Source organism: Sorex fumeus, unplaced genomic scaffold, assembly GCF_029834395.1.
Source record: "Sorex fumeus unplaced genomic scaffold, SorFum_2.1 ptg000002l, whole genome shotgun sequence".
Lineage (NCBI taxonomy): Eukaryota > Metazoa > Chordata > Mammalia > Eulipotyphla > Soricidae > Sorex > Sorex fumeus.
The window spans coordinates 68,877,500-68,894,790 of record NW_026606059.1 but is presented as its reverse complement, the minus strand read 5'-3'; the positions used below and the strand labels follow the sequence as shown (position 1 = coordinate 68,894,790).

Below are 17,291 nucleotides of genomic sequence, written 5' to 3'. Positions count from 1 at the left end.
AAATGTATGTTTAATTACATACCTTGCATATTGCTAAAATTCAGAAAATCCAATTACAAAATGATACAAAAATAATTGTAATGTTGTCTAAGTGAACCTACTTCTTTCAAATGCTATTTTGGGGCCGGATTGAAGTATAATGGGTAAGGTGCTTGCTTTGCACATAGCCAATGTGGGTTCTATCGCTGGTATCCCATATGGTCCCAGAATTTGCCAGGAGTGATTCCTGAGTACAGAACTAGGAGGAAGCCCTCAGTACTTCTGTGCATGGTCCAAATACAAAAGACATAAAAATAAAAAAGGTTTTTCAATACTCTACTGCACATTTGTAATAAAACATAAAACATTTAAATGTTTGACAGGATTCACTGATAATAAGCAGTGGTAACTAATACATTTAGGATTCATAGGAATATTATATAATTTGCAATATAAATTATACTGATAAAATTGATATAATTTATGTTTTTGTAAATAATAAGGTTGCTTTTTCAAGGACTCATTGATCAAAAAATACACATACTGAAATTTTTTTACATTTTACATTCAAATGAGAACAGAATTTTCAGAGTAAAAGCAAGTGCAGGATAAAAAAAGATAAAGTCAGGCTTGATGTTCTTGCCATAATGCCTAGCATATTAGATATATATAAACCAGCTATGTCTGAGTCTTCTAGTACTCAAACAGATATACTCAGTTTTGAAATAATTTCAAAAAGAGTGACCCAATTTCACAATAATTAATATGTTGGAAAAATATCTATTTTATGAAAAGGATATGGTTGATATATAGAGCTCTTAAATTATATCTAAAGCCATAATGAAAATTATATTCATTTTATATCCATATAGCTTGTTATTGTTGATTTTAACTACTCTCAAACTCCTTTTAGATTATAGATACTGAGGCAGTGACCACATAGCATCCTTTCATTTTCTTTAGGTACTTGAAATACATCAAAAGGAACACAAATATTTCAGTTCTTGGGGACCTCATATCTCAAGTCAACACCACCTATGAAATTGTTAACAATGAGGGCAGAGATTTTATCAAACTATAAGCTCTGATTAAAAAGTGCAATCACTGGCTTTACTACTTAAACAAACATCACACTTTTAAGTATTTAATTTTAATTGCTAGTCTTTGGGGGGATAGATAAGGGTCCTGGGGATGTGGCTCTTTAGGGTTCTGAGAGCCACTTCTGGTTATATTTACACCACCAGACTCGTGATCCAGTACTAAGACTCATGACTGTGATGCTGTTTAGGTATTGAGTAGCCAGTGACCACTAACTAACGCTTCATCAGCAAAGCTTGGAAGCTCCAGGTTGAAGTCTGGTGTTGCTCAGAGATCCCCCTAGTGCTTGAAAGATCGTACAGTTTCAGAAAATGAATCCAGGCCAGGCACATACTCTAACTCTTGTATAACGACCATCTCCGAATGCAACAGCTATGTGTACCTAGGTAGAGAAGTCAACATGACAAATGACCTGGCACCGGAGCTGTACAGGAGGAAGAGAGCAGCTTGGAACGCCTTCAAGAGCGTGGAAGAAATAGCTAAGAGGACGAAGAACCTCCGGCTCCGGGCACATCTCTTTGATTCCACTGTTCTTCCTGCATTAACATATGCCTCAGAGACCTGGGCCCTATGCAAACAGGATGAGAACTCTATTCAGGTCCCCCAAAGAAGAATTGAAAGAGCTATGCTTGGAGTATCACGTTTCACTCAAATGAGAGAAAGAATCCAGAGATCCAACATCCGTCCACGATCAAGAATCAGGGACGCTGTCTCTTTTGCCAAGGTGTCAAAAAATCAGATGGGCTGGTCACGTAAGGTAAGGTAAGGTAAAGGCCCTCCCGTTGATCGTCGATTTGCTCGAGCGGGCCCAGTAACATCTCCATTGGAGACTTTGTTGTTACTGTGTCTGGCATATCGAATACTCTCAGTAGCTTGCCGGGCTCTCCGAGAGGGGCGGAGGAATCGAACTTGGGTCGGCCATGTTGGCCGCTTGTAAGGCGAATGCCTGGACTAGAGCTGTTACTGACTGAATTCCATGGGATGTCAAAAGACCGCGTGGCCGCCCACCTACCAGATGGTCAGACTTCTTCATCAAGATCATGAATGATAGGTTTGAGGCTCTTCATGTTCTTAGAGCGAACAGACGCCATTGGGCTACACTAGCACGCGACAGGGACAAATGGAGACGTGACTTATATAAGGAACTAGAATCAGAGCCTGAGTCCATACTAGTCTAACAGGGAGAGTATCATTTCATTCTAGGTCTACCTAAATCCCAATTCAAATGGAGATGGGGTAAAAATCTTGGAGAATATCAAGTAGCCATTTTATTTCGAATAGGATTAATATGTGGTCAAACTATTAATATGTATCAAACTATTTATTTCCTGGCAATAAAATAAAATCAAGCAATGCCACCATAATCTATTATTATAAAGTAACTAAAATGATTTTTAACACATTACATAATACAACTTGTATTTTCAGAGTACTCATTTGGATATAACAGTGATAATTCTTTAATTTCTAGTTTGTCTAGCTGTATTGCCTTGTTTTGTCTTAATTGAGTTCCTTTCTAATCCAGTTCCTACTTAAAAAATAAATAAATAAAACATTTAGGAGTTTCTAAGGTCTCAGAAAGCATCCCCTTTCTAGTATTGCCTAAAACTTGCATTACTAGAAAAATTTTTTCTAATGAAGCTCAACTTGGTTTAACATTCCTTTGCCTCTCCTAAAAGAGAACATAGAAATTAGAAGTAGATACTTGAAAGCACTTTGGATGAAATAAGCTTGTAGTTTTTGATTATTTTCCTTACCTTGATAAATGATGTGGAATCCTTGTTTGTTTTGTGAATAGTCACTGTGAAAATATAAGCTGGTTTCATGTGTCGTGCTGAATAAGGAAGATGGTATTTGGGGACCACTGAGCCGGCCAATAACAGTACTAGTTTCTGAGGACCCACTTCTTACTTCCAAATAATCATGAATGGTTTCAGTAGAAAAATTTACAAACTGAAGATGTACACCTAATGAAGAAAATACTATATTGTAGTATTAGTGATATATTATTATTATTATAGCAAAGTAAACAAACATACACTCATATTAGGCACTTAGATGTTTCCATAATTTATGTCCACAAGAGATAAATTCTTAAAATTTGGGTCATGAGTTCATTACTTGCCTAATAATATTAGGTCTGCTCTGCTTAAAGAAACAAAGTACTGATCTCCAATGCCAAAATTTTTAATAAGGAAAAATGTCTTTCATCTTATTATAATGTTACCACAGCAAACTTAAGAGAGTGGCTTTCTTGCTCTTTCATAACATTTAAAATTGTACCATCTGAGTCTAAAGGTAAATTGCCACTCAGTAATCTGTGTTTTAAAGGCCAATTTGAGGCCAAAAGATGATTGCAACATTTTTATATATTAACATAATCAGACTTCATGAGTATGATAGAAATTATCCTTTAATTTATAGAGATAAATTAACTTTTCCAAAATATCAGAGAAAAACAATTTATATGTCTGCTCACTTAGTATTTTTTCTGTTAGGAAGATTATGCTAAATTTTCAATTACCATTTCAACAAATATAGTGTTAGTGGTCTATGTGTGAATTATTGTAAGATATTCTCAATATCTTTATAAACATAACTAAATTAAAAGATAATGAACTATTTCTAAGGAATAAAACAAAAACTCCATAGAAGTATGCTTAATTTAGTTAATATTTTGTTTTAATGTATTTTTGTACTATCATTTTGCAAATTTCAGTAAAATGTGGCAATTATTCAGAGTGCAGTGATTTTTTTGTTGTTGTTTTTGTTTGCTTTTGTTTTGAACAGGAGAATTTTAATTTTATAGGCTAGCTCACTTTGTAATAATGACTTTGTAATGACCGCTACTCCTAAGAATAAAGAGGAAACTAGGTAAACAATATCCTGAATGGGGCAATAAGATACAGAACAGGAGTTCAAACAGTTCCTTGCCGGAAGTAAACCCATAATTGATTTCCCGGCACCATATAGGTGCTTCCAGGAGTGACCCCTTAGCACAGAGCCAGTAGTAAGCCCCAAGATCATCCAGATGTGGAACCCCCCCAAAAAAAAAAACAATTAAAAAGCACCAATATGCTAAATGTCACTCAGCCTGACCCTCAAGACTGATCTAAATATATGGGAATTTATATATTTAAAATATATTTTGTGTCATTTATAAAACCACATGGAATCATAATTATTATTATTATTATTATTATTATTATTATTATTATTAGGCCACTTCTGTCAGTGCTTCAGAAATAATCCTGGCTCTGTGCAGTATGGAATACTGTGATCAAATTGGAAAATTGATATTGGCTACAGACAAGTCGTGGGCCTTAACCCCTTCACTATCTCTGTCTTTATGCAGGGATTCTTAAGTTACATTTTCATTAGAATCAATTTACTGAGAAACTGTTTCTGATGGAAAAAAATAACTCCATGTAGAAATAAAAATGATAAAGTTAAAAATATAATTTATTACATATTTGTTCTTTTTAGAGACTTAGAACTTTGAATATGCTACCTCAACATATAGAATTCAAAGATGTGCATTTTATTTCCCTAAAAGATCCCAAAAGTACATTTTTTCACTAATGATTTATTTCACTGATACATGAAAACAGTTAAGTGTTATTATTCAGTTTTTTTCTCTAAAATCTTACTTGTTAAAATATAACTATAAATACTATTTGATTTCTTCAAAACTGTGGTCATTTAAATGAAATTAGATCAGTCTCCTGTTTTTAATTTGTAAAATACACATATGCATTATTTTTAACTTTTAATGGCATTGATATTGAAGGTCAAGGGAGAGAGCAAAAAGGAAGTTGAAGATGTTATATTAGCATTACTGAAAATGTTTTTAAATAATTTATTTTAAATTTACATATTTTAGCTCAATATGAAATAACTCACGGGAATAATAAAAATACATGAGTAGTCATACTATTTCCAATATTATATTCACTCATAATCACATTTTCTTCTTGATGGGGAAGAGGTTTGACCCCGCCTGACAGCTTTTTGGCCTTACTCCTGGTGCTATAGTCAGTAACCACTCATGGCAGTGTTCAGAGTCCCCAAAGCAGTGCTTAGGATCAAATCAGGCAGCACCATGTGTGATGCAAGCTCCTTACTTCCTGTACTATGCAAGCTCTTTATTTCCTGTACTATCTCTCCAGTCCCATTTATCCACAATTTCTTTTGATCACCGTGAAATTTGACTACGGCTTCAACTTAAAGATGTTTCCAAGTTGTAATCCAAATGATTTCATTATTATGTCCCACAGCATCTCTCACTCAGTAATGCCTTTCCCCAAATCTTAGGCCCATCCGACTCTGGTCCAATTGTTTGACTTTCTTTAGTTGTCGTCTTTGCTTGTGTCGCTCTGCTTTTCAAGTATTTATTCCTTGGGTCCTACAGGCTGGTCCTGTTCACTGGCTAGCTCTTATATAAAAGTGACAGCTCAAACATCAGTTGTTCTGACAATACTTTGCTACCTTTCCGAAACTAGGTTGGTCATTTCTACAAAGATCTATGTTTATTGTGCTTTGATGTCACAGCTTATTTAACTGTTTCCTCATCTGACTGTAACTTACCTGGAGAAGGTATAAAGTTAACTTAAAATACACACTTAACACAGTTCATGGAGTTTCTATATTGAACTCAGAGAATAGCAGACAAAAATATCTTTCTATGAATTTCTATGAGAAACATTTAAATATGAATTTTTTTATTTTGAGACTATATGTACTTTGAGGGAAATAAAGTCACTATACTTAGTTCTCAATAAATTACATAGTACAGATACTTTAATTGCTTTAAATCTACCAGGTTTGTGCTTCAAGGAATATTTAATGAACACTGAAAATTGCATAATTGGAATTAGAGTAACATATCTACATGTGTATTAAACTTGAAATAAATATATTTGTACTGCTTTAAAGTGCAAATATTTATTTACAAACCATATTGGGTGAGTTCAATATTGTTGAACTCAGTACTGGGAAATTACATAGTAGTTAGTCACAGAAAGTTGAAAACAGTTATACGTGAAAGGCATGCTTAATTGATCAGTTATACTCATCCAATGCAAGCCATACTTCTACATAGTCACTAGAAAATGCCACACACTAATTATCATCACCTATGAAATTTGAAACTGCTCATTTTCTTCAATTAGACATGGAGTCCTCATATAATATATTTGGTTTAATAATAATGATCGAAATTGCACTTAACTTACATAAATATATATAGTCATCTCAAATTAAACTAATTCATACATATCTCATATTTTCTTATTATATACTAATTTTTATTTTAAGGACACGCTACTGACACTATAATCTGTTTCAGGTGTTTCTAATATACATACCAAAACCTATGGGCAGTTTGATTGTCCAAGTGCAATCTAAACTGCTGGGGTAGTTGCCAGGAAAGCCAGGGCTGAGGAGAACACCACTGAAATCGGACATAGCACCACCACACTGGGCTGGAAGACAACGGACATACCACATAAGTAGAGAAGACACATTCTTTACTGCATGGAAAACAAACTATTGCAAATCTTCGCACATCTTAAGTCTCTGAGTTAAAAATGTTGGATAGCACTTTGAATATTGTGAACTCTCATTTGCCATGCACTAGTCATCTAACATACCCAATCGGCAATAAATTTACCAAATTAGCATCAAAAGCCCAGATTTTGTTCTTCCTCATCAATAAATGAAAGCTAAGTCATTTATTGCACAGCAAGAAACAGCCCATGTGTGACAAATACAATCAAACCAGGAGCACATTCCTTTTCCAGAGTTAACAGTTTATTTTTCACCCTAAAGTACTTCTAGTAATGTTTTGATTCATCCCACTGATAACAGAATTTTGAATACAATCAACCCAGCAGCACTTGTTGAAGTAATGTCTTCAAGCAGGAAGTTTGTCCACACTCTTCCTTTGTATTTTATGGAAATCTTACGTTAAAAAAATTGAGAAAAATATTGGTCTTTTCATATATTTGAGATATTCATATTTATTTCACGGTAGATGGCCTCACTTTATCTGAAATAAATCTGGACCAAATAGGTAAATATAAAACAAGTGAAAAGAAGCATACTACTGTGATAAATTAGGCAGCTTTTATCAATGTACTTGTTTTGGAATGCCTATTATACTGATTTTCTATTGAGAAGCTATGCAAAATTGTAAGAAAGATAATTACTCAAATTTCACTTCTTGCATGATTAGACAGGAATATTCAACATGTATTAAAAAGCAATTGCATTTTAGAAGCTAATCATTTCCTCTAAATGCACATTTTTTATCACATCATCACAGAACTAAAATATACATTTGGTAATTGTGGAAGAATCCAATTTCATGACCATGCATCAAGGTTCCAAGTTATCTGTAGAGAACACTTGCAATTTCACTCATTTCCCTTAAGAGTGATAGTTATATATTTTAACTTCAAGTTATATATCATAAATATAAATTCTGTATATACTTCACTTATTATAAATCTTGATTCATTATTTGGTAACCAGTTTGAAAGCTATATTTTATTAAGTGAATAAATTACATATTAAGAAGATTTTGAAAGAAATGTATAGATATATACATATAATGTTAGGGACAATCTATATTTAAATCTTTGAAAATTGTGATTATGTTTGAGAGTAAAGTAAAAGATACTTTTCTTTCTTTTTCTTTTTTATTTGTATTCATATTTTACTTTGCTTAGAGCTGACTTCTGTCTTTGCATGCTCAGGAGTCACTCTGGGACTATATGGAGTGTCAGATATCAAATCAGGTTGAGTGCATGCAAGGGAAGTGCCTTAATTGCTATACTATTCCTCTAGCCTCACTGTATACTTAACAATCTTTATTCAAAATTTTTTGTCTATCCATCTTAAAACTAGAGCACACAGTAATATCACTATCCATTTTTCTAAACTTTTATTGTTTAGAAAAATATTCACCATATATTTATTACAAGTTCTGATAATTAATGATAATTAATGAAGTTCCTTAATTGCTATACTATTTCTCTAGCCTCACTGTATATTTAAGTCTTTTTTTCAAAATTTTGTGTCCATCCATCTTAAAACTAGAGTACACAGTAATATTGCTATTCATTTTTCTAAACTTCTATTGTTTAGAAAAATATTTATCACGTATTTATCACAAGTTCTGAAAATTAATGAAAAGCAGAGATAATGTTTTGGCCAGTTATTTGAAAGTTGCAGGAAAGATAGTCATTGCAGCTTTGCCTCATTTTCCTCAGAACACCCGTAACAGAACACAGGGAGTATGTTTCACTTTCTTGCCTTTATCATCTCAAATTTTTGAGCTGCTTACTCTCACCCAATTTCCTCTCCTTAGGTGGGATCTGAACATTCTGTCATCTGCACTGCCTAACTTTCTAGAGTGATAATCCCAAAATCAAAGGAGAAAGGGATGAAAGAATAAAGAGCGAACAGATAATGAGGAAGAACCAGAGTGATAAACCTTGGTAGACACACGTGCCTGCCTCTAGCACTCTCTTATGTCTATGTTCTCATAATTTCTGTAATTTCACAGAACTTCCTAGTTCTGTAGATTTTATTAGAGGCCTTGTTGTTGACTCTTTCTTTTATATCCCATTATTCTTTTTATCATAAGAATACAAACATAGCCTATTACTCTAGGTTAAAAATCATCATTAATGATTCTTTCTGATTTATCTCTATTGCTAAACATATTAAGCTATGTATTCTGTGTCCTATCAAACTATGTTATTTTTTTTTATTTTTCAGTTTACAAGAGTCTGTGTCTGCTCCCTATAAACTGAAGGTACAAAGCATTCTCTGAAGAAAACTTTAACATTCATTTTCTTATGATATGTACAGATTGTTGCTTTAGATTCTTTTTCCATCGAATTGTGTGAAAGTATATCGTTAAAGTTTATAAAGCTTGGAAAATAAATAAACTATCTCTAATACCCTATCACAGAGATTACTATTAATTAATTAGTTAATTTGCTCGAGCGGGCCCAGTAACGTCTCCATTGGAGACTTTGTTGTTACTGTGTCTGGCATATCCAATACTCTCGGTAGCTTTTGGAGGTGGGGCTTGTAGTGCGCAGTGCTAATTCCTGGCTCTGTGCTCAGGGAACACTCTTGGTGGGCTTAATGCACCATATACAGAGCTGTGGAATAAATCCAGATCGGCAACATGCAAGGCAAATATTCTGCCTGCTGTACAATCTCTCTGCCCCCTGTATTTATTTTTATGCTCTTTATTTAATCTTCAAATTATACACATGTAAGAATCTGTTTTGGTACATGTCTGCATGATATGAAAATATGATCATACAGAATATTTTTCTGTTTTATATTTAACTATACACTATAATCTTGTCTGTGTCTTTAAATAGTTTATTCTTTATAATACATACTTTACCCGCTCTTTACAACTAAAATCAGTGTTTTCTGTTACTATAAATATCACTCCAAATACTTCATTTCAGGGCTAAACACTTCAGATGTTTGTTGTTTTGTTTGTTTTGTTTTAGGGCCACACACAGTGATGCTCAGAGGTTACTTCTGGCTCTGCATTCAGGAATCACTCCTGCTGCTGCTCAAGGAACCATATGGGATGACAGGGATTGAACCTGAGTTGACCACTTGCAAGACAAATGTTCTACTCACTGTACTATCCCTATAGTGCCTGAGATCTAAACATTTTAAACAAAAGATCTAATTTATTCCCACAATATGCTACAAAGTAGACATTATTATCTGATTTAATGGACAAACATACCTCATGAGTAAAATACTTTCTATATGTCGCTATTGTATCCTTAGTAAAAGTTAAGTATAGATACATAGAAAGTAAAAATCTGATTAGTATTCAATCCAAATTCATGCTAAGTTAAATTTCAGTTTAATTTTATAAAAATATCACTCCCATGTAATACTTATCTTAACAAATGAAAAATTAATTATAGATTTTTACTAAAATTAATAATTTATTAAGAATCAATTGGTGTTAGTAATGAATAATAATTAAATTACAGAAACTATAGGTGTTTAAATTGATGAAAAATTCTGAAAGCAATTTAGCAATATTTATTAAATATTTTCAAATAGTTATATGCAATAACATACTTAATCTACTTAGGTGAGATTATTAGTAAAAGCAAAAAAGTAAAGACCCTCCCATAGATCATCGATTTGCTTGAGTGGCCCCAGTAATGTCTCCATTGGAGACTTTGTTGTTACTGTGTCTGGCATATCGAATACGTCACAGGGAGCTTGCCAGGCTCTGCCGTGCAGGCGAGATCCTCTCGGTACCTTGCCGGGCTCTCCGAGAGGGGCAGAGGAATCGAACTCGGGTCGGCCATGTTGGCTGCGTGCAAGGCAAATGCCCTACCGCTGTGCTATCGCTCAGAGATTCTTAGTAAACAATTAAAATTATGCATGAAGGAATGTGAGAAAGCATAACAAATGTGTATCAGAGAGACAAAACGAATAGGCTTTAGTTTATGAAAGCTTAGTTTTCCAAACATTTGATGCAATAATAAGTTAGGAAAAACTATAAAATATGCACGATGTAGAAACACCTATTTGTTTATTAAAAAATATTTATTGAATGCCCATTTAAGATTTAAGATGTTCTAAGAATTGGGAAGTAAACAGAGATCTTAAATTTTCACAGGGTATAATGCTTATTTGTCTCATATTCTTTTGTAATCAACATGATAGACCAGACATATATAAAAGATGTATAACATATATTCTTTTATGCAATGAAAATATAATCATACAGTATATGTGACTGTTTTATATTTAACTATATGTTACAATCCTTACCTGTATCCTAATTTATTCATTATATTACATACTTTACATCTTTTATACGTACAAACATATGTATATATGTTTTTATATATAAACATATATGTGCACATATATGTATCACTTAATCACTTAATCCCCGTTATTCATCGATTTATTCGAGCGGGTGCCAGTAACGTCTCCATTCATCCCGGTTGTGTGCTAGCGTAGCCCAATGGTATCTGTTCGTTTTAGGAACATGTAGAGCCTCAAACCGATCATTTAGGGTCTTGACGAAGAAGTCTGACCATCTTATAGGTGGGCGTCCACGTGATCTTTTGATGTCTCGTGGAATCCAATCAGTAATGGCTCTAGTCCAGCGGTTGTCTGTAAACCTCATTACATGTCCAGCCCATCTGATTTTTGATGTCTTGGCAAATGAGACAGCGTCTCTGATTCTTGAGCGTTGACGAAGATCAGAACTCCGGATTCTATCTCTCATTTGAGTGAATCGTGATATTCCAAGCATAGTTCTTTCGATTCCTCTTTGAGAGACCCGAATAGTGTTCTCATCCTGTTTTCGTAGGGTCCAGGTCTCTGAGGCATATGTTAATGCAGGAAGAATAGTGGAATCAAAGAGATGTGCTCGTAGTTGGAGGTTCTTTGTCCTTTTAGTTATTTCTTCAATGCTCTTGAAGGCATTCCAAGCCGCTCTCTTCCTCCTGCGTAACTCAGGTGCCAGGTCATTCATCATGTTGATTTCTCGACCTAAGTATATATAACTGTTGCATTCGGAGATGGTGGTTCCGTTGAGAGCGAATGGAGCGTCAGGAACAAGGCTGTTTCTCATAAACATTGTCTTCGTAAGATTCAGCTGTAGTCCGACCTTTCCACACTCACGGTCAAAGTCCGCAAGCATTTGTGCCGCTTGGCTGATGTTTGGAGTTATTAGAACGATGTCATCAGCAAAGCGGAGGTGGTGTAGTTGCCGACCATCTATCTTCACTCCCATGTTTTCCCATTCTAGTCGTCGCATGATGTTCTCGAGGGTGGCACTGAAGAGTTTTGGTGAAATGGTATCACCCTGCCGAACCCCTCTCTTGATATGGATGATTACTTCTTTGTAGAATGGTGAGATCTTGGTAGTGAATCCGCAATAGAGCTCACGAAGGATCCTGATGTATTGAGTTTGTACGCCCTGATTGGCTAGGGCTTCCATGACCGCTTCCGTCTCAACAGAATCAAAGGCCTTCTTTAAATCAATGAATGTTAGACAGAGCGGCATCTTGAACTCCCGAGATACCTCAATGAGCTTGGTTATTGTGTGGATATGGTCGATGGTACTGAATCCTTTTCGGAATCCAGCTTGTTCACATGGTTGTCCTTCATCTAGTGTTCTGCTAATCCTATTCAGGATGACTCGAGTGAATAGTTTGTAGATGACAGACAATAGGCAGATTGGGCGATAGTTGCCAATGTCGTGGATGTCTCCTTTCTTGTATAGTAGTACAGTCTTGCTGGTTTTCCATTGGGATGGAACCTTGCATTCAGACAGGTAGCGTGTGAAGAGTCGAGCTAATGTATTGATGAGTACTGATGGTAAGTTCTTCAGGTGTTCAGGTCTGATCTTGTCTGGGCCAGGTGCTTTTTGTTTCTTTACCGACGAGATGGCATGTTGGATTTCGGAAGGGAGAACATTGGGAACGACATATCCATCATGTGGTATGTGGTATGTGGGCAAGTGGATGTGGCTATTAAAGAGATCTGAGTAGAATTCATGAATAATCTTCTCCATTGCCCTTCTGGAAGATGTGATAGATCCATCATGATGTCGGAGGGCAGTCATCTTGGTTTTGTAGTTGGTGAAGGACAGGCGGGCATTACGAATGTTTTTCCCAGTTTCTGCTGCATCTACCAGTACTGCTGCTCTCCTGTTTTTGAGGTCATCCTTGATGGCTTTTCTGCACTGTTTTGCCAGTTCGGACGTTTGCTTGTGGTTGCCTGAGGCACGTGCCACACCACGTTGGCGAATAAGTTCAAGAGTGTTCGAAGAAAGACGGTTTTTTGTGGTTATCTCTCTCTTGGCATTCCTTGCACAATCATGCAGGTGCTGAATCATTCGATCGTATTCCTCATCAATGTTGTCAGTGACGGCATCTTCCCATGTTGCTGCAACAGAGCCAAAGAGTTCCCAGTTGGTGGTTGTTCTGGGAGTCTTCTTCTTAAACCTTGCATTCTTTTCTCCTCGTTCTGTGAGGTAGAATTTTGCACGAAGAAGACGGTGGTCTGATCCCGTTTGGAATTTTGGGACAACAGCAACATCGGTTAGGCAAAACCGCCGATTGAATATGATGTGGTCTATTTCATTGTGGAACCGTCCATCGGGAGACTCCCATGTCCAACGTTTAGATTCAGCCTTTTGGAATTGTGAGTTACCATGGAAGGTTTTGGTTGACATGATGAACTCAGACAGTCTGTCACCTTGTTCGTTCCATTCCAGGCCATGGGTTCCGATGTGGAGTTCATCGACTGATCTTCTTGGTCCTATCTTGGCATTAAAATCACCGACAATGATCTTGTAGAAGGTGTGATCTTCTTTATAGAATTTCTCCAGCTCCATGTAGAATTTCTCAGTTTCTTTTTCACCATAACTGGATGTTGGTGCGTAGACAACAAAGATAGAAACTGCCGGTAGTGAGCCACATTTATTCAAGTGTAATCGTCCGATTCGGGTTGTTAGGCATTCAAATGAATCAATGCTTGTGACTAAGTTTGTGTTGACAAGGATACCGACACCACCGACGCCTCTTTTATCACATGTTCCAAGGAACAGTTCTTCTCCAGTCGAAAACAGCATGATGGGATTGATGTCTTCTCGTTTCGGTCAGACCAATGATGTCGTACTTGATCTTCGTGCTTGTACCATAAGGTCTTCAATGGATGCAGCAGATGCCAGCGTACGAGCATTAAAAGTACAGACAATCATTTTTGTTTTTCTGCGTTTTGGCAGCCCATGTCTGCCTTGGTGTTTTATCAGCTTCTCCTTCCATATCCTTCTCGACTCTGCATAATCAGGGTTAGGGAAATGAGATCCATTTATTACTGGATTTGGCATATCAATTTGGTCTATTTGGCATAGATCACGGATAGCTTGCCAGGCTCTGCCGTGTGGGTTGGATATTTAAGGATATTTAAGGTATCCTGAAAATTATTAAATAAATAGTCGCGCTTGTTGTGATAATCTTTGGATCCTGGCCTTTGTTGGGGTTACACGGCAGTTGGAGGGTGTAACTGTCTAGCTACTGACAGGTCCAGTCCCAAACCGTGCAGGCTTAGAGATCTCAGTCCCGGGTCCCACACACCTGGGTTCCTCTGCCAGTTCGGTTATGTCTGAGGCTTATCCAAGTGTGTGGAGAGTGGCTCCAGTAAGGCCTTGGTTGGGGCCTGGAAGTCTTCAGCTGTTGGGCCCTGGCGAGGATAGTCAGACACAGGGTAGGAGACTCTGCCTTGTGCTCTCCCGGGAGCTTGTGATAGTCTTTGGATCCTGGCCTTTGTTGGGGTTACACGGCAGTTGGAGGGTGTAACTGTCTAGCTACTGACAGGTCCAGTCCCAAACCGTGCAGGCTTAGAGATCTCAGTATATATATATATATAAAAGATATATATACAGAATCAACATTATCTGAATATAAATACATATCTACAATGGGAATTTATGTTTATATGCAAATATTGGTAAGATTTTATAATTGACATCACATGAGTTTACAAGTTAATTATAATTCCTAAAGAAATAAGTCCTTAGAAACACCATCTTCTGTAAAGTCTTAATGTTTTTAATATCTTTTACCAATTAAATACATCTGAAAATCCCATTAAGGAGGGCAGAATAAGTTATGCCAGGGTAAGTTTTTCTTTTTTTTCTTTTCTTTTTTGACATTTTGGGTCACACTGGCAATGCTCAGGGATTACTTCTCCTGGCTCTGCACTCAGGAATTACTCCTGGCAGTGCTCAGGGGACCATATAGGATGCCAGGGATAGAACAGGATAGAACACAGATCGCCCATATACCAGAAAGTTTTACTTGAAACACAAGTTTTTAGAAGGTCTGGAGCGATAGCACAGTGGGTAGGGCGTTTGCCTTGCAAGCAGTCAACCCGGGTTTGATTCCCAGCATCTCATACAGTCGTCCCCTGAGCACCGCCTGGAGTAATTCCGTGAGTGCAAACCCAGGAGTAATCCCTGTCCATCAGGGCTGTGACCCAAAAAGAAAAAAAAAAAACCCACAAGCAGAAACCAAGGCGGGATGGGGGGTGGGTGGGAACACAAGCAGAAACCAACTAGAGATCTTATGCAGCTATGGTAAGCTTACTGTCAAAGAATGTCTGATTGACGGTCTGAAGACAAAAGCCCTTGACACTGGTGTTATAAGGAGCCGGAAGCTGCATTTCCAAGTCCAACCCGTGTGAAGCAGAATTTAGCGGAGCTGCAGCATCATACGCTGATGACCAAGCAGATGGGAGGATAGGACTTTGGGAGCTTGGAACTAGTAAGGTTGCACCAGAGAAAGAAATACCGGACCACCGGAAACTGGACACCTGGACTGTATTTTGAACCTCAGCAAGAATGGTGGTGGAATTTTATCCCCTCCAGCCCTTGGGTAATGAATGGAACTATGCAATCCCTGATAGATATGCAAAACTACAGGAGCCTCAGGCTACAGAAACCACATCTAATCACTAAAGTTCAGCAGAGAGGCTGTGTTAACTGGTGTCTAAACAGACCCAACCTGAGATATTAGGGACATGCACGTTTCCTGGGAACCCCTGAACATCTTCTTAGAGAAGGATTCATGTTGTCCTTAGACTAGACATTAAGTCCCAAAGATCTGAGTCGATTTTAACGCATGGCTGACCCTGTTCCCTACCCCTGCCTTAAGAGCTATGCTTTCCCAGGGGGTTGGAGTCAGAGTTTGTCTTTACGAATACAATGGAGGGGTAATTTAGGAATTACAACAGGACTGTCTAGAACTGGTAAAAATGCAGGGTGATGTTCCTACCGCACTGTGGTTAACCATGAAAATACATCTCCAGAGTTAAACAACTGTAGATACCCGTGGCTGGGCATTTGCCGTGAACTTAGCTCAGAAAGAAAAGGTTCACGGTGACGAAGTGCACGTAAATAGGCTGGGCCTTTCTACCCGACAATATTGTTGAGTCCTTTCCACTCCCCTCTCCCCTCCAACATATTAACCTTTCTCCCTTTACATATTCTAGGTCCTGAAAAAAAAATCTAACAACTATTCAGAACTAGAATCACACGAACATCTTTTGGAAAAACAAGGGCAATATCCCCAAAGGCTAAATTCTATGGCAATGATGAGAAAGCAAACTTCTTAGAATTCATTCTTCACACACTAGACATGAGGATCCTAAAATAATGAACATGAAATAAATATTGTAAATAAAGTCAATTTGATATATCAAGTGCATACAAATAGAGCATGGAAAATAAATGAAATAAAAAGGAGAATTCAGGAACAGAAGGTGCTTTTCTACGAAAAAGATTGAAATTATTTTTTTAAAAAAATCCAAACGAAGAATCTAGATATGAAAATCACAAGGTAGTAAATCAAAACTGTGATGCAAAGGATAAGAGAAGGCTAACAAGGGAAAATCAATTTAAGTCTAAGTTTTCAAAGCACCCATGTACTTATCGATATATTCCATATTTCAATTACCTCTCTCCACTGAAGACATCTTATGTGGTTTTATGCTTTCTTGGGTACATTCCAGATTCCATATTGATTCTAGTTCAATAGTATTCTATAGGATATTAACTGACTTTCCTGATGTGGGGATTTTCTTTTTAAAATATACTATGATAAAACTCCTTAAGAAACAAAAATTTGGATGCCTCTTCTAAATTTTTATAGCTTTATGTCATTTATTGTCATTGAAATGTGGGATAAGAGTTAGTATAAATTTAAAATGGAAAAATCAAACATTCCACATTTAGCTCAAAATACAAGTTTTATAAAATTTGACAAAAGATAAACTATGTTAGTATAACAATAGATAGAGTTCACTCTGAAGCGTGATATAAAGGTAAAAGGTAAAGGCCCTCCCGTTGATCGTCGATTTGCTTGAGCGGGTTAGTGTTTAACTTACCCAAACAAATTGGGATTGGATAATTCCATCTTCTCACTGGTCCAGGCATGCAAGTAATGTGAGAATGACCCTATGTAAACAACAAAACACAGTAAGAGTATGCGTTTTAAGTCTACGGTAAACACAGCATAGTGACTGACAATTGTGAAACAAACATATGTTGTCATCATAGTAGAATAAAAACATAGAAAGTTCCTGTTTGCAAAATTTAAAATTTTATACTTCAGTAATTATGG

The 17,291-nt window shown here is 36.5% G+C and overlaps 1 protein-coding gene across 2 annotated transcripts in view; it reads right to left on the bottom strand.

Moving 5' to 3' along the window:
• CSMD3 (CUB and Sushi multiple domains 3) overlaps window positions 1-17,291 on the bottom strand; it is a 1,250,820-nt gene that overhangs the window by 119,835 nt on the left and 1,113,694 nt on the right. For both annotated transcript variants that reach the window (XM_056128239.1, XM_056128292.1), the window contains 3 exons: window positions 17,056-17,125; window positions 6,444-6,560; window positions 2,835-3,044 (listed from right to left, as the gene is read on the bottom strand). In XM_056128239.1, coding sequence (XP_055984214.1) covers window positions 2,835-3,044; window positions 6,444-6,560; window positions 17,056-17,125 — 397 coding nt within the window. The remainder of the gene's footprint in view (window positions 1-2,834; window positions 3,045-6,443; window positions 6,561-17,055; window positions 17,126-17,291) is intronic.